The sequence below is a fragment of the Phyllostomus hastatus genome, unplaced genomic scaffold (assembly GCF_019186645.2).
Source record: "Phyllostomus hastatus isolate PE091 unplaced genomic scaffold, TTU_PhHast_1.1 phas_contig_34, whole genome shotgun sequence".
NCBI classification, from domain to species: Eukaryota; Metazoa; Chordata; class Mammalia; order Chiroptera; family Phyllostomidae; genus Phyllostomus; species Phyllostomus hastatus.
The window spans coordinates 34,602,129-34,620,963 of NW_025333857.1; the positions used below are offsets into that span (position 1 = coordinate 34,602,129).

Here is an 18,835-nt window from a genome sequence, read left to right on the forward strand (position 1 = left end):
GCTAATAAATACAGGTTTTTTTCCTGATTGTCTATACTATTTACTTCTGTTTCTACTGTTTCTTAGCTTGGTTGTTGAGCATCATCCCGCAAGGCAAAAGATCACCGGTTTGATTCCCAGCCAGGGCATGTGTGAGAGGCAGATGATCAATGTTTCTCTCATTGATGTTTTTCTCCTTCTTTCTCCCTCCCTCCCCGCCCCCTAAAAATAAATAATAAAATCTTTTTTAAAAATTATGAGATGTTCAAAGAAGCAAAAAAAAAATTTAACCCACTGTTGTAAGAGAAAGCCTTCAACACAGCTGACCCACAAATAGCACATGTCAGAAGTACTAGCAGGGATTTTAAAATAACCATTTAAAAATGTGAAAGAATCAAGTGGAAAAGGTAAATCACATGTACAAATACAAAATTTCATTGCAGAGAGGATACACACATGAGAAAATATACATATATACTAAAGTGCTAGACTTTTTTTTAATGTGGTATTAGAAATAAGGAACTCTTTCAATGGGCTTGTTGACAGACCGACATAATAAAGAACCAGTGAAGTTTATGCAAGGTTAGTAGAAACTATCCAAACTAAAACAGAAAAAGAGTTAGGGGGCAGGGACAGTATGGAAAAGCCATACAAAACCTGAGCAACAATGTCAGTTTAATATACATATATGTAACCGGATTCCCAGAAGAGAAAGAACTAGAGAAAAGAGTGGGAAAATACGTGAAGAAATAAAAGCAAAGAATAATTCAGTGATATATATCCAAACTCCCAAAAGCAAAGCAAACCTCAAGCAGGATAAACACACACAAAAAACACATATTCGAGCTGCTGACAAACAAAGGAAAGGTGGGGTAAAAGGGAGAGGGGAGTAACTGCTTAATGGGTAGAGGGTTTATTTGGGGTTGATGGGAATGTTTTAGAATGACAAGAGAGGTGATAGATGCATACACAACATGTGCATGTACTTCCTGCCAGCCACTGAACTAACTGTTAATTTTAAAATGGTTACTTCTGTTATATGCATCTCACCTCAATATTTTAAAATAAGAAAAAAAGACATAAATATATAATTCTCAAAATGAAGACACAAAATGCCCCTTAAACATATGAGAATGTTCAACTTCACTCATAAGAGAAATACAAAATAAAATTATGCCAATATACAATTTCCCACCCATTAATTAGACTGGAAAAAAGTTCAAATGCTTAATAATATATTATGTTTGGGAAGGCTGTGAAAAAACAGGCATTTTCATACACTGTTAGAAAGACAAAACCCATATAAAGTATGTGGCTATAACTGTGGCAGAAAGTCACTAAAGTAGCACCCACTTCCTGGTGTCCACGCCTTTTTATAATTCCCTCCCTTTGAATGTGTGCAGGACCTATGAGCTGCTTCTAACCAACATATGTCACTCCTGCGACTATGTTACATTATGAAATACTCCATTTGGAGACTGCTAGCTCTAGACTTTCCACACTGGCTTAATAAAATGGCCATTTGTGAAAAATCCGTAAGATACGGAACTGTGAGGCCTCTAGGAGAGGAAGCAAGTTTTCAGCCCAGTCAACAAGAAGCCAGGACCTACAACCACAATGGAATGAATTCTGCCACTGTGTGTGAGCTTGGAAGTAAGTATTTCCACAGGCAAGCCTTCAGATGAGAACACAGCCCAGAAGACACCTTGACTGAAGCCATGGAAGACTTACACAGAGAACGCAGTCAGGCCTTGCCCAGACTTCTGACCCACAGAAACTAAAATAATAAATGTGTGTTAGTTTAAGACTGTGGTAACCTCTTACATGGCAGAGGATAACTAACACATGAATCAAACTACACACACACCTTCACCTCTCAGATGCAGCAATCCCACATCTAAGAACTTACACAGAAGACAACCTCCAGCAACGCAAAAATACACATAAATAGGTTGTTAATTGTAACATTACTTATAATTGCAAGATACGGCCAGCTACTTAAATAACCAAATATGGCAGACTGGTTGAAGTAGTCTAAAGCTGTTTTAAAAAAAAATGGCAGAGGAATTGAAGAAGATCTCTATGACATGTAGCTATTTCTAGGATACATCATTAAATGAAAAAAAGCAAAGTATAAAATAAAATATATAGTATGCTACATTTTGTGTATGAAAAGGCGTGCTTAAACAGATCTGCTTACTTTCATAAGAAACAAGGATAAACAAGAAATCAATGGTACTGATTACCTACATAGAATGTGGGACTGGGGGTAGGGGGTGAAATGAAGTATAGGAAAAGACTAGAGGAGGAAATGAGTTTTTCTGAGTATCTCTCTTTTTTCTAGGTTTATCTAGTTGATAGTCCACAAATAAAAAATGAAATAAATCAACAAGAATGAAGTAGGAGATGAGGACAAACAACCCTAGAACTGAAAGTAAACAGAAACAAATCAACTAAATGTACTGAATTTCAAATTAAAAAAAAAAAGAAAAATATAACCACACTTTGGGGATGAGGGGGCTGAAGGGAAGCTAATATAAATAGTGGAAAATGTTTTTATTAAGTACTCTTGGTTTAGGAAAAAAAATGGCTTACAAATCCTGAACTCCTTTTCAGTAGTTCTGTTTTTCATAGTTGTATGGAGGTAGCAATTCTGCAACGACTGTTTGTATTACAGGACTGAGTAAAATGTATTGATGTTGTCAGAAGCCAGAGTCCTCACTAGGTAAAAAAGCAGACAGAGAATAGGAGTAGCCAAGAAACTCAACGGGGTTGGACTGGAATTGGAGGTATTGCTATGACTGCATGATTTAAAATGTGTGTGTATGTGTATACGTTCCATCTTGGAGTTACCAGTATGAACTCACGATTTCCTGTGTGTGTGTGTGTGTGTGTGTGTGTGTGTGTGTGTTCTGTCCACTGAAAGCCTCAGAAGCAATGACACCTTATTAACAATGAACATTCCAACTGCCAGATCTTGGTTTCTATAGACCTTTCCACATTAAAAGGAACCAGGTCTTTAAAAAAAAGTACCCAATTCCAGTACCGAACTAGAGAAGACACAAGACATGACTGAAGTATCTTCCTGTGCCAGAAAGCACTCAAAAAAAGAAAGAAAAGAAAAAAGAAAGAAGAAAAAGGAAGGCAGCAAGAAAATAAAAAAGAAAAAGATTAGAGTATGCCATGCCAAAAGGACACAGCAGTCAACTGAAGGGACTCCTCTTGGCCAAACCTGAGGCAATTTGAAATTTAAAAAACAACAGTAATAGATTATAACCATCTAATATAATTGAATAAAATAAGAACCAGGAGTCCTTCCTGATAAGAGTTAAGACACAAAGACATAGTAGAATGCTGACTGATAATTGTAGTGTTAGACAGTCACCATTCCACAATCATCATAGCACAGGTTAGTTCATGAAAGAATCATCAATGGATGATAATTCTAAGGGGGAGAAAGTTTGAGAAGTAGCAAGATATTAATTGCATTGTCTCAAAGTGTATTCCCAGAAACTGCTTGTAAGTTGCAAGAAGAAAAGCGGTAACTAAACAGTGGTGAAACCAAATAACATCTTGAGTGAGTGATTAAAATGAAAATCATCATCGATAAGCTGATAAACACTGTATGTCTCTGAATGCGGAATCCTGAAAAGAATACAACATTAATTATGTATTATTTTGAAAAAGGACATATATTCTAGATGTAATCATGAAGAAATGTCAGTCAATGTCAAACTGAGGAATATTCTATAAAGTAACTTCCTTGTATTCTTCAAAAATGCCAATGTCATAAAGTCAAAAAAAAAAAAAGGGGGGGTGGTGCACCAAGGAACTATTCCAGATTAAAGACCAAGACATTAGGTAAGAAGGCAAGGTGACACTGAAGCAAGATGCTCTCTATGCTGCAGCTGGTTCTGAAGTTCGGGGAAGGGGCCCTTAGTCAAGGGAATACAGGAATGCAACTCCAGAAGCTGGGAGAAGCAAGGAAACATATTCTAACCCAGGGTTTCTGGAAGGAGCTCAGTCCTAATGATACTCTGATTTTAGCCCAGGAAAACTAAATTCAGACTTCTGATCTCTAGAATGCTAAGAGAATAAAATATGTTGTTTTAAACCCCCAAAAATAACAAAGAAAAAGACTAAGACATTATAATCAAATGTACTACAATATCCTGGATTAAGTTCTAGATTGGACAGAAAAATAAGTGTTACAAAGGACATTATCAGGATAACTTATGAAATTTGAATATAGACTATGAATTAGAAAATAGTATTCAAAGTTAAATTTCTTTTACCGTGGTAACTCCACTGTGTGTACATAAGAGAATAAATATCACTGTTCTTAAAAACATGCACATAAAGTTGGGGAAGGAGAGAAGTAGCAAAAAGAAATAATAAAGCAAATGTGAAAGGTTAGGAATTGATGAATTTAGATAATCGAGTATATGGGAGCGCTCTGTACAATTAAGCTATCTTATCTATAATTTTAAAGTTATTTCAAAATAAAAAAAATTTTTTTAAAAGAAAGACACACAGGTACTGAAATTTCTGGAAGGATATATCAAACCTAAAGAGGTCAATTACTGAGGAGGGGAAGAAGATGAGGAAAAGGAAACTGTCTACAAAGACATTTAAATGACAGACTGAATTCCATCCAGTGGTTCCCCTTAAACATACAGTGTCTAAGTCAGGGGTTCCTAACCGGACATTCATGAACCCCTAGCGATATGGAGAGAATTCACTAGATCTATGTAGGGGATAGGAAGAAAACTACATTTCAGTTTCACTTACCTTTACCTGATACCCTCCCCCCCAATTATAAATGCAGGCAACGAACAGTACCTGTGACTTTATCAACAATAGAAATCACATACATTCTCACTTCATATTAGTGATTAAAATCCTCAAAATAACATATGTACTGTTCAGTATTTTAAAATGCAGTTAACACTTGCTGCTAGATTTTAATGAGATAAATGATTTTTTAAAACAGCAGGTTATATCACAAATCAGCTTTTTAAGTTTTTAATAACTGTATTTCAAAATAACTGGTTTCTTGATACTCCTATGTATTTTATCTTATACATGTATAGTTTTTTAAATGACATTTTCTTTTAGATTTTATTTATTTATTTTTAGAGAGAGGGAAGGGAGGGAGAAAGAGAGGAAGAAAAATATCAATGTGTGGTTGGTTGCCTCTCATGCACCCTCAACTGGGGACTTAGCCTGAAACCCAGGCATAAGCCCGGACTAGGAATCAAACCAGCAACCTTTTGGTTCACAGGCCAGCACTCAATCCTTTGAGCCACACCAGCCAGGGCTATAAATATTTTTATCCTCATCTGAGGACATGCTTATTGATTTTAGAGAGAGGAGAAGGTGGGGGAAGATCAATGTGAGACAGCAACATAGATCAGCTATCTCTCACACACTCCCCAACCAGGGACCGAACATGCAACCCTGGTGTGTGCCCTGACCAAATCAAACCAGTGACTTCCAACCAAGTGAGCCACACAGGCCAGGGTCATCTTAAACATTTACAAATGTTATTCTTATGGGCTTCAGGCTGTTCAAGAGTGTCATGACCAAAAAAGTGAAGAAACTCTGCCCTAAGCTACTGACCCCTCATTTGCTTACAAGTATGTCATAATGAGGAAAAATCAAACAGTTTACAGCTTTTTGTTCTGACATAAAGCAAATTATAAAGACATCATTGATAATGAACATTCGATCTAACCCTTTCATTATTTAATTTCTAATTTCCCATATGTGCTAGAGCAATAACTATCCAAATTAACTGCAACCTCACACAAAGCATCTAAGAACAAATAAACCATCATACACCCACACATAAAAAAAAAATACAGGCACACAGTAACTATAAAAATTAGTCAAGACTGAAATGTCTCATAGAGAAACTCAGTGCTTACATGTATTAAAGAAATTGGTTAAAAACAAGATACTATTTACCATCTCTCTTTTGGAAAATTTTTTAAAATTTCTTTAATGATTGGCTGGTAACAGGCATCCCTTTCTGCTTTCCCAGTTTCACACCAGTCTCGTACAAACTGTTTCAATGTGGATTTTAACTTATCCATGTCAAATGTAGATGCTGGCATAATCTTTCCATTCCCCTGTTTAAAAACAAGAAATCAATTAGTTTCTGAGAAAAGTAATCAATCCTGAATATGGTTAAACAGACATGCTACGAAGGGACTATATAGAGGGATTAGTGGATAAATCACTGGCCTCTCACCTCAACAGGTTTCAAGTGCAGCTTCAGATCCTAAATGAAAAGTTTGGTGGTCTCACTTTTACCCTCAATAGATTATGGTCCATTAATCATGAAACCACCATATAATTAAGCAGTCTTTACTCAGAAGAGGACCAGCACTGAGCTGCTATGGAAACCGAACATTCTCTAAGAGAGAGAGAAGAAAAGTCCCTCCAGGTCACTGATGGGGCAGCATGGAGAGGCTTACAGTGGAGTGGCCCAAATGTATCTATCCTGTGGATACAAAAAGAGGACTTCAGTTTCTATTACTGCCAGTCCCTTGAGATTTGTAAGTGAAAATAATTTCTTAAAAAATGACTTATCAACAGATATGACAAACTGGAAATAATGAGTTTAGTAAGGGACATTCATAAAAATTTACATCACTAACTCTATATGCCAGAACACTACGTGAAAGTGTATCAAAATGCCAACAATTAACTTAGTATTTAAAGAAAAAAATCAGTGAACAAATCCAGTTTCTGTCATACTGTTCTATTAAGCCTAATCAAATGACTGAATATAGAGGCGAGAACATTCTGAGATCAAATGCAAAGTTATAAAAATGAAATCCAGAAAGATAAGACTACAATATATTGACAGTAAACTTAATAACAAATGGAACAAATTTCACATACATTTTCTCCATATTCTTTATTTTCAAACATATGTATGCAATCATTCACAATGGTCAGTAGTATTTCTTGATTATGATCAATGCATTTCCGGATCTTGTCCAAGTGAAGAAGAAATTGAGGAAGTAGTTTCTGTTGATTAGCTGGAAGTGATCGAAACTGTCTTTCTGTTCGGTTCACTCGCTCATGCATACTGGTGCTAAAACATAAAAGGTGTTTTTTAAAATGGCAAAAGAATTCTCTGCAGAGACCAATCTTATTTTAAGATTGTCTTTCTGTACAATTATTCCCTTTTATAATGATGGATGCTATCCTGTCACTTACAATCTTTTGCTTTCTTAAAGGATATCCACTTGGAAAGTTTTATGTTTTCACCTTAGCAGAAATTCCCTAAGCAGCCAAACAAAAGACAAATTGTTTGTAACTAGTAAAAGTAAACACCAACTAGAAGAGAGGGGAAATATTAAAGAGGACTACTGTATAAGTTTATTTTCATGACTTTAATTTCCAAACTTAAAATTTTCAGCAAAACTAGCTGAATGCTTTAGATTTCTCCATCAAGTAACAGAATGTTGCTCTGAAATTACCTTAAGAATTGATACAAAATGTGTTTTGAAATAACTAAGAGCCAACCAAGTTGAATTTTTCAAAATATCATAAAAGATTTTATATACTATAAAAGTAGTAAACAAATTAAAAATTGAAGTTCTATAGCCTTTTACATGACAATATTCACACCTGGCATTCCAAAAGTTTCCAAATAACTCTAAAGGTCACTTTGGGGACTACCTATTTATAAAATTTGGAAAGGAAAATATTTTCAAAAGTTAAATATTACACTCACAATAAAATGCCAATTTACTTCACTTATATGGGCAAAATTTAAAAGCCTGTTTATCTGAAATGTTGGTAAAAAAGGTGGAATAAGTAGAATATTTTTATACTGATTGAAGGTAGGTGTATAAATTAGTACAAATACTTTGGAAAATAACTTAGCGTTGTCTAGTAAAGCTTCATATGCATATTCCCCATGACCTAGCAATGATAATTCCTAGACACATACTCAAGAAACTCCTGCAAATGGTCACCATGAGACATGAACAATTGTCATCACAGCACTGTTAGAAATAACAAACAAAAAGTCTGGAAACAACCCAAAGGTCTATCACTAGTAGAATGAACAAAGAAAGTACAGTATAGTTACACAATGAAATGCAGTTGAATTAATAAATTATAGCTACACACAATAATATGGATAAAACTTGGGAACATAAATATTTGCTGAAATCTCAAGTGGTAGAAAAATAGGGTGGGGGAAAGGTAGAAAACTGTACTTGAACAATAAAAAATAAAAATATATAATGTATAATTCTATTTTATATAAAAATAAACAATATATTGTAGGAACTGAACACATGTAGAAAAACTACAAGGAAAGCAAGGAAACAAAAATTCAGGAAAGTGATGTTTTTTGAGGGAAAGGGGATAGGATAATGTTCTTTTTAAATATTGGGTGGTAGGTTCAAGGGTGTTCATTGCATCATTCTTTACATGTTACATACACAAACAAACAAATGTTTCTTTTAAAAGTTTTTTGGAACCCTGGGTGGCGTAGCTCAGTGGATTGAGCGTGGGCTGTGAACCAAAGTGTCGCAGGTTGAATTCCCAGCCAGGGTACTTGCCTGGGTTGCAGGCCATAACCCCCAGCAACCGGACATTGATGTGTCTCTGTGTCTCTGTGTCTCTGTCTCTCTCTCTCTCTCTCTCTCTCTCTCTCTCTCTCTCTCTCTCTCTCTCTCTCCCTCCCTCCCTCCCCTCTCTAAAAATAAATAAAATCTTTAAAAAAAAATAAAAGTTTTTTTGGCATTTACTTAGTATTAAATGAAAATAAAAATTTTCTTTTTTCATTTGGTTGTCTCAATCTCCCCAACCATCTAAATAACTCTCTCATTTTTACTTTTTGCCAAATAACTAATTTCTGAATAGCAATATTTAAAGAAGTTCTGATATAAACTTCGGACAAAACTTAAGCGAAAACCTGGGAATGTTTTTAGAAGCCCGGGTGTGGTGGTATTTGGTGGTGGGGGGTGGGGTCAGAGGCAATGTAAAAAGATTAAGTTGGCACTGACCATCTACACTGATGTTTGCTTTTTGCCCCCCACCCCCAACCTCTTGAGAGAGTGTAACAGTGGGCTCTGGAATCAAACAGATCTGAACTGAAATCCAGGTTATGTCACCTATTTGCCCTGTGACCCTTAGCAAGTTACTTCCATAGTCTGTGCCTCAACTGTTTTGTATACAAAAACATAAAAACAATGATGATGATGGTTAAAGAAGCTATCATGTATTGAGACATGAAATCTCATTTGGCACCTTTCTAGTAAAAATGTGGTAAAGCCCTGACCAGTGTGGCTCAGTTGTTTGGGCATTGTCCCACAAAGGTTGCTGGAAGGTCATTGGCTGGATTCCCAGTCAGGGTACATGCCTGGATGTGGGGTGGTCTCTGGTCAGGGCACGTGGGAGGAGCAACCGATTTGTTTCTCTCACACATCAATATTTTTCTCCTTCTCTCTCCCCCTGCCTTTCCCTCTAACAATAAATAAATAAAATCTTTTTTTAAATAATTTTTATTATTATTCTATTACAGTTGTTTTAATTTTTCCCTAGCCCTCCTTGGTGTTTTTAAAAATGCGGTAGTACTAAGAACAGCAGATCACTTGGAAGTGGTTAGCAATAGAGAATCTCAGGCCCTACCCAAGACCTACTGAAATGTAATCCATCTTTTAATGAGATCTCCAAATGATCCATATGTATACTAACGTTTTAGAAGCATTTGTAATTTTTCATCCTTATTAGAGGAATCTCCCAGGTCAGAAAAAAAAAGTTCTCAAGTGACTAGACGGGAAATGACTACAATGACTGTCCATCAGCTCATCTTAGCTATTTTCCAAACACTGGGCATCTAGATACTTTCACTTGTCTATATGATGAATTTCTTTTGTGTTCATATGTGCTTATATTTTGGGAGGAAAAATAACACAAACTCCCCAGAGAATTACCATCTCAGAAAGGACAGTATTTTTAAGTCTCTTGTACAAATTGATTTTCAGAAAGATTGTAGCAACTTACATTCCTGACACTAAAGGAACTATTTAAAGTGGCCACAGTATGTTTGTTAGGGGAACAGCAGAGTTGCAGCATTTACAATTTACTGTCACAGGTTAAACAGTCTTTTAATACTTCATTCCTGGTATTCCTGCACACTGGATGCCTCAAAAAGACCCTCTCACAACACCTCAGAACTCAACACATCCAAAGTGAATTTATCACATGATGTCCCATCAAAAAATCTTACACTTCTTTCTACGTGGCTGGTATCGATAAATGGTACACCATACATCCACTCTATTCAGAAATTAACAAATCTCATAGCTCACATGATCAGAAAGCTGGAGCAAGATCCTTTGATTCTACCTCACTCCTGTCTCCCAGAGATTACTGACAGGTCTGCTACCTAGGAATGTTATCCCCAACCTAACCTCTCCATCAGATAAATTCTTCTAAAATACAAGTCTCATTTTTGTCACTATTTAACCTCCATATTTCAGCATATGTAAAAAGCAACCAATAAATGTTCTCCATGAAGATTACTTATTTCCATGATAGCAGGGGAGTTAAATTCTGGACTGCTGTCAATTCCTGCTACAGAAGTAATACATCTACACAGAGCAGCATGACATGTAGCATATCCCTTAGCCCTTGGTTACTTAATGGTATGCCAAGCTATCCATAACATACAGACACAGCTACTCGCTTGATGTAAGTGAGATCTTACCAAAGTTGAGAAAAGAGTCCCATCCTTACTCACTTTTGTAATTGGTGATGCCTTCACTATTCTGGAAATGCTTACATTATGAGGAACAGAGTGAAGAAATAAAATGAAGTCACTAGAGTCAAGCTGCTAAATTACTAAAGTAAATTAGGCCAAGGTATGAGGAAATGACTTTATTCTTGTTTTAACTAGCCTGGGAACTCAAAATTTTGAACTTTCCAGTTTTGTGGTAATGCCTGGATATAGATGAGACCTCCAAATAACCCTCTAATCCCCTCTAAAGGACTCACATATCCAGACCACGTAGCATCTGTCATCCAGACGGCCTAACATCTGACTGATAACCACACTGGACCAATTCTAGTGCTAAGAATACAGGACTGATTATTCTCAAGAAGGCACATTTTACTCTAAGAACTCCTAACTTCTTCCTTCTTCGAAACACACCTGAGTTTTTGCCTAGTTATTTTTCCAGTTTGCAAACCTAAGACCTTTGAATAAGTATCATTTATTTCTAGCCAAAGCTTCTAAGCTCTTTCTGCCGGTTTGGCAACTATGTGCTCTAAGACAGGGGTGGTAAATTATGACCCCTTACTCCCAGGCCTGGCTACTTAGTCTGTTTTTGTAAAAGGGTTTTACTGGAACATATCCATGCCCACTTGTCCACATACTGCCCATGGCCATTAACCCACAACAAGGGCAGAGACCACCTAGCCCTGAGCTTAAAATATTCATTGCCTGGCTCTTTTTAAAAAAGTTTGCCTACCCAGCTTTAAAGGAATGTTTTACAACCTTCAAACTCTCCTTGGTTCTGAACTCAGTGGTTCAAACTATCTTGGTTCTGATAATGAGACCACATCTTCTGGAAGCGAAGGAGAGAAAGCAGTCAGGCAGCTGTCTTTCCTTAAGGGTATATATATCTCTCTACCTCCAGCTCTCTCTCTAGAAGGCTGGTCTGGACAGTGACTAAGTCGCCTTTCATCAGGGTTGTTCCATGGCTGGATCTGAGCCAAGGGCCAAGGTCACTGACCCATCCCTCTGCACCTGTTAAACTGCTCTAGAATTCCAAACAAGAAAGCATACTTTTTCAGAAGGAAAGTCTGCCTTAGTTCATGTGAAATGGTTATTAAACACCCAAGATTAAAAATTGTCATGCCAGTATTACTGTTTACTAATGCAAGATATAATTTTAGTAAACGATTTTGGATTTCAGGCCAGACACTAGCACAATGTGGTTGTATAGTCCTGGGCAAGTTACTCAACTCTTTACATACCTACCCCCTCACCAGTAAAAATGAGTTCTATGTCTCAATTTTTAAAATCTCACCTAACCTCTATTTCTAAAAGTAAAACAATTCTGACAAGATCTTTGATTTTTCAACTGTAGTATTTTCTACGTGGCTAGGTATCTTCATTCATAAGAAGAGTAGTATTTTAAGGCTAATGACAAGTTTTGCTTGACATTCATTACAATGCTGTCATCACTTTTACCTTAGAATATATCATCTAAGCCAAATCTGTAGAAAGCACAAAATTAGAAGCTCTGGAAAAAAATACATTAATCAAAAGGCATTTCTTGCCCTATGCCTTTAATCTAAATCTCCTATAGATTGACTAAGAGGCATTTAGCAATAAAACCAAATTCTGTGGCTACTAATACTGAGGAAATGAATTTTCAATTTTGTTAAGTTTTAATTTAGCCAGACGTGATTAGCAGCCAAAGTATTGGACGGTGCAGGTCTAGAAGATCATAAAATGTTGGAATGTAACAATCCAGTGTTTTCTGCTACATAATGCTCTCTGTAAACCTAATCCTTTAAGAGATATTTTAAAAAGTGTGTTTTTCATCATACACTATTTTCAGTCTAGAGATTTAAAGTGCTTCATCAGAGAGTACATTCAAATAAAAAGGATTGCTTTTTAAAAAATGAAATTTTCCTCACTGCCACATTAAACTGGTAAAGGGATGAGAGTATAGGAAACTGTACTGCAACCACTAGAACATGCACACAATCGCCCTTTTTTACACGCCACAGTTGAGTCCTTGATTGAGGTCCAAGTCCCTCTGCCTCCACACCAAAGAGGTTGATCTGATACCTAATCATATTAGTCCTAATCATCAAATTAGTCCTAATATTTTACAACTGGTTCTACACATTTTAATTAATTATGTCCATGATATTCCCAAGGCATCTTCCAATATTTTCTAGACTTTTCAATAGTAAAATACACCAGACTTTTTTGCATCCACCACTCTTACCTACCTAATGTCAGCTGCTTCCCCTGCCTGTATGGTTCTTTCAGGTACAATACTCAGATCAAATTCAATTCTCTGGTTGTCTGCCTTCCTTTCTCTGTTCATACTAAATAAAGTCCCCATACTATTAATTTTCTTTTGGGCTTCATAATTAATGCAGTCCACGGTTCCTATCCCTGTGCCTAATTAGGAAATTATTTCATCAAGGTCTATGAAATTCAAAAATTCATGTCATAAATGTAATCAGATTCTAAACTTTAAACTTTTATTAAGCAAGTTTCTAAATTCAAAATAGTAACATACTAGCTTACCAACTGGTCACAAATTGACAGATTACTTGGGAATGACAAATGTATTTCTTTGCTACTACCTGTCTTATTTGTTAAAAATAGAGCTTCAATAACTTAGGGCAAACACTGATGACATAAAAATAAATGAGGCTCAGTCCCTGCCCTTCAGGAGGTCACAGTCAAGCAATATAAAAAAAAAAGTCTGCATAAAGCACAGCAAAAGCCCATCTAGGGGAACAATTTTTCTTGCGTGGAATGTCACATCTGATTACAAGTGCAGACTCAGAACACGTCCCTCGGTGGACTCATCTCTTAACACGAATAAAATGCTACCTTTACCTGAAAATCTAGTTGACTTAAGTCCGCTTCAGATCTCGGAATTAAAACTTTATGGCTAACCTATTTTAACATCTATGTAGAAGTAGAATTTAGAAAGTTTAAAAGTCCTACCATTGTGCCCGGCTCACCGTGAGAATTTGGATTAACATTTGCAAAATAAAAGATCACAAATGTGGCTCTCACTACGCCTACGCTCAGGTCCCTCCTTAATTAGCAAATCTTAAAACATCCGGACCATCTCCTACCTCAATTTCACCCACCAAATAAAAACAATGAGCCGCAGCATTCACCGGCTCACCACAAATGTGCCTGTACTCTCACAGCACCACAGGGGGTGGGTTGAAAATCTTAGGCTATTCTCACAAAAATTGGCATCAGTTTGGGAAAATACGTTCCGCCGCATCCCACGTGGAGGTGAACTTGGGCTCTCCGTGCGTTCAGTTTGGAGACCATCGACAACACAAATCAAGCTCAGGACTGAACAATTTACCACCATCACCTTCCATCTGAAAAACTGTCACAGAATTTTTCCGGTCACTCCCCACCGACCTCAGAGCCAAGCCTTTAACGAGGGGTGCAAAGCAAGAGACCTAATGTGAATCGTGAGGTCAGAAGACAAGGGGTTGAGCAGCAGACGGCGAAGCAGACACGCGGATGTGCAGGGCCAACAGGGCTATAGTGGTGCGAGGTGACTCGGGGATCCCGAGGTCAGCTCGGGCGGCCCGGTACGGGAGTCCCGGAGGCGTGGCGGCTAGGGAGCGAGAGCAGGGGGCGCCCCAGTTCCGCCGCCGCAAGCCGCAGACGCCCTGACAGGCTAGGCTGGGGTCTGCCATGGGCTCCTTACCCGTAGTAGCGGAAGGCATTAATGATCTTCCAGAAGTGCTCGCGCTCGAGCCTCTCCTCCTCCTCCTCCTCCGTGCTGCGCGAGGGTACCGCCACCGCCGCCACCGAATCCACAGCGACCGAGCCCAAACGCCCGGCGGAGAACTGCACTTCCACCTCCTCGCTCCCGCCGCGGCCGCCGCGGCCCCTGCGGCCCCCGCGGCCGCCACCACCTCCCCCGCAGTCCTCTGGCAGCTGAGAAGCAGGCGGCGAAGGGCGCCGCCGTCGCTGCATAGCTGCCACGGCCCTCAGCCTGGCTCGCTTGCGTCTCGCCGCGAATGAAAGCGTGGTGGCGGCTGTTCGGCCTTCCTCTAGACACGCCCCCAGCTCGCGGCGCGCTCCGCCTCCGCCGCCCTCAGGCCACCATCCGCGCGGGGCTCCGCAGGGTCTTCTCAGCACCCAGACCTAGCGCGCATGTCCTCGCGAGGGTACGACGGAACGCCGCGGCCGCCCGAGCTCATTTGCTGCGGACCTTGAGCGATAGCGCGCTGACATCACGACGACGACACGTACAGTGGGCGGGGAAAGGGGCCGGGTGGGGGGTGGCCATGGAGGAATGCCTGGGGGGTGCCGTCCCAACACCTGCGAATGGCCTCGTGGGTGGGGTTCAAGAGCTTGTAAGTGCTGGGTTGTAGAACAGGCAACTGAAGTGCTAGTAGAGGAAGAAAGCCGAAAAAAAGTTAAGCTTAGATTAATTTATTCGGAGTTTTTATTTCACAGTATAGAAGGAAGGTCTTCCATTCACCCTAATTTAAGTTTTGATTCATTTCCTAAGATTAAATTAAATGGAGTAAGTTATTTCCCAAGAATAACATTAAATGCAAGTAGGGCAGCTGTTTCAGCGATCAGCCCAAAGAGAAATGGGGCGGGGCGTAAGTAAGTACTGGATAGAGTTAGGTTACTGCAGTTTCCTCATTTGCTGCCATCACCAGTCAGGGCCTCATTAGGATTTTCACAGGCACCTACACTTGCGGGTACTTGCCTTTGGAAGATCACTGAAGCGCACAGGGGCCCTAATGCCTCACCATTGGCGCAGCACTAGCGTCTAATGGTGGCCCTTAACAATGCCAGACCTCTCTTTACCTGCGTTCACTCTCCCCACTCCCCACCTATTCCTCTCTGGGCTAACAGCTAAACCAGCTGCCCTACCTGCATTTAATGTTATTCTTAGGAAATAACTTACTCCATTTAATGTAGTCTACCACCCAGCAAATCAGTCTTTCAAAATAATAGTGAAAGGAAAAGATCGTTTTATGCAGAAGAGTTAAACATACCCCAGGACCACACATTTTGTTTAAAAGATGTAATTATATTGAAAATGAAGTGAATTCTTATTTTCATCATTTAAATTAATTGAAATAAAAGGCAATGGTAAAACAAGTACTGTGGTTTTCTTTGTTAATACTACATTTTTATACAATTTTTATAATATCGAGGTAGGCAAAAGTAAGTTTACAGTTCATATGGAAAAGACATACAGGCTATAATTATTACAATAACTTTATTAACTCAAAAAATTGTCACAGTGGCACAGTGCAGTTAAGTACAATCTCATAAACGTTCAAATTGCTGGCCTTCATTCTTTACACATTCTGGTAGTCAACTTGCTGTATTCAGACACATTTTGGCATAGAGTTCTTACCTACTTTGCCCACCCCTGTATTTTAAAGTCTAATTATTGATATGTTTTTAATACTAATGCAATAATACATGGTTCAAAATTGAAAAAGAGAGTGGAAAGGGTTACAAATGTGAAGTTTCTTTACTCCTGTCTCTAACCATCCATGTCCCCTCCCCAGGCACAAGATACCAGTTCCTGGCCTACTTTTGCAGATTTTTTATCCAGTACCCATTTTTCTTTGAGACTGGTGTTTGGAAGTTGTGTGAAATTCTCATAATACTAACTGTTAGCAACACTGTTTTTATATACAACTGAAGGAGGGAGGTTTGGAACAGGGAGAACTCACCACTGAAATCCCAGAGCCAGCAATCAGGGAGATTCCACAGCACAAAGGACTTTTTTAAAAAAAAAAATGCTTCCCTCCCGCTTCAACCTTTATGTTATAATTAAATGTTTAATACCCTATCCTGAAACAGAGTTGCAATTTTCTGCTTCTGTTTATCTTACTCAAAATTTTGTATACTTTTATCTTTTTGTTCCATGTAGAAGAACTCCTTTCATTTCTTGTAATGCAGGTCTTGTGGTGATAAATTCCCTCAGGTTTTGTTTGTCTGGGAAAGTTTTTATTTCTCCTTCATATCTAAAGGATAATGAAAACTTGGAACACGTTGCTAATCCTCTCTGTATTGTTCCAATTTTAGTATACAGAGTGGGGCACAAGTAGGTTTACAGTTGTGAGTACATTAAACACAGAGTTTATCTTATCTTATTATTTATTAATTATTGTATTATTCCCCACACTAACAACTGTAAAGCTACTTTTGCCCCACCCTGTATGTGCTGCCAAAGCAGGCATTCCATTTTATTTATTCACACTATTCCTCAAATCAATTAATTTGTGGGTATCAATTTGCTGAAAATCTAGATTTAAAATGTAAAACTTGAAGATGGAATCAGGTCTAAGGAAGTGCCAGAATTCTACTCTCTTCCCAACACCTCTAGAAAAATCAGTTTTATTTGGGGGTTGGGGGGAGTTTAGCAGTTGGTAATGTTTCTTGCCCACTCTGGATGTTTCCATCCATAAAAAGGGAGTTCAGTCAAACAACACCTTTGACTTTCTCTACTCACTCTGCCTGGAGAAGATGGGGTGTCTCATTTGATTGGTAAGAGCAAACTACAGGGACTTGACTCTACTCCTGACCTTTTTTTCCTCTTAGGAGTAAACTGGTTGCAGTAAGCACAATTTCTTCTCTGTTTATTATGCCATAAAATCCTTCCCAACTGTAAAAGTTGTCCTGCTCCAGTGCTGCCTGTGACTATATGATTAGGTCTGACTAATTCCAGATGAAGTTAGAAGGCCCATTTGACTCTTACATTAGGATCCACTCTTTAAGGGAGGTTTTATCAGTAAAAAGGGATATTTTGACCACTATCTGTCTCTCCTTTGTCTAATTGCTCAATTTGTTCAGAATCTAGTTGGGAAATAGAGAAGTGTATTAACTATATTTTCTTATTTCCTGTATTCTTGATGCTCTACCATCTGGGGCTTCTCTGACTAGGGAGAGACTAACCCTTCCAGGGCTAGTTAATCTCTAGAGAGAGCAACCAAGTCCCCTGAACCTTTCATATGCAAACAGGCCAATCCAGAACCCACGACCCACAACCACCTCCTTAAACAGACTTTCACACATCAAGCCAATGTACCCCTACCCTAACCAATGCAGGGCAAGGCACCAGTTTGGGACAGCCTCTGCCCTCCAAAGTCTGCTGAAATTCTTCCAACTAGCCAATCCTAAATCTGCTAACTCTTGTCTTTCCTTTCCTGGGAAACCACTATAAAGGCTTGTACCCATGGTTTACTGTCACTCTCCCTGCCTCCTGGTGCTTCCTGCATGGCCCTGCATGGTGTGGTCCTACATGGTGTGGTCCTACATGGTGTGGCCCTGTCCTCTTGGGGACAGTAAGCAACTATCTTGTCAATGGTAGCTGTCTCCTGATCTCTTGGTCTCACCATGCCTGAATAATAATAAAATCTATATTTTCAAACTGTGAGTTATTATCAGGCCCCTCCAAATGCCCCGAACATATCTTCAGGAGATGATTCAAAATGTGACTTTATAACAGTCAATGATAGTATTTCCCCTTCTTTCTTGATGTTTTTGTTTTTAATTCAGTAAGATGGGAACAGAACTACTGAAAGAGCTGAGCTCCCATCAGCAACAATTTGCTAGGTCTTCATTTATTCTTAAGATTCTAACTATTGACTTCCTAAAGAAAAGTATCCAAGAATTTATCAGTCGATCTGCATCTTAAATGTGAAAAATTCTTATGTTCTGAACACAAGAGAAATGAAATTCATGGTCCAAGCTTTCAAGAAGCTTATGGTACAGTGGGGAAGCAAAACTAGAATATACTAAACAATTGAAATGATGTAGTGGGTTTATTTTATTTTATTTTATTTATTTATCTTTAGAGAGAGGGGAAGGGAGGGAGAGAGAGAGGGAGAGAAACATCAATGTGTGGTTGTTTCTCAAGTGTCCCCCACCAGGGACCCGGCCTGCTACCTGGGCATGTGCCCTACACAGGGAATTGAATAAGCAACCCTCTGATTCACAGGCTGGCACTCAACCACTGAGCCACACCAGCCAGGGCAAAATGATGTAGTGTTAAAATAGTATGGATTAAGTAAGGTGTAATAAGAATTAAGGAAAGGAAGAACAGTCTGA

General features: G+C 38.6%; 1 protein-coding gene across 4 annotated transcripts in view; it reads right to left on the reverse strand.

Annotated features, from left to right (window-relative positions):
- CARNMT1 (carnosine N-methyltransferase 1) overlaps positions 1–14,936 on the reverse strand; it is a 50,050-nt gene extending 35,114 nt beyond the window's left edge. For all 4 annotated transcript variants that reach the window (XM_045840265.1, XM_045840264.1, XM_045840262.1 and 1 more), the window contains exons 1-3: positions 14,451–14,936; positions 6,892–7,087; positions 5,950–6,113 (exon numbers count right to left, since the gene is read on the reverse strand). In XM_045840265.1, the coding sequence (XP_045696221.1) occupies positions 5,950–6,113; positions 6,892–7,087; positions 14,451–14,722 (632 nt within the window). In that variant the 5' untranslated portion in view covers positions 14,723–14,936. The remainder of the gene's footprint in view (positions 1–5,949; positions 6,114–6,891; positions 7,088–14,450) is intronic.
- Positions 14,937–18,835: the final 3,899 nt, after the last annotated feature.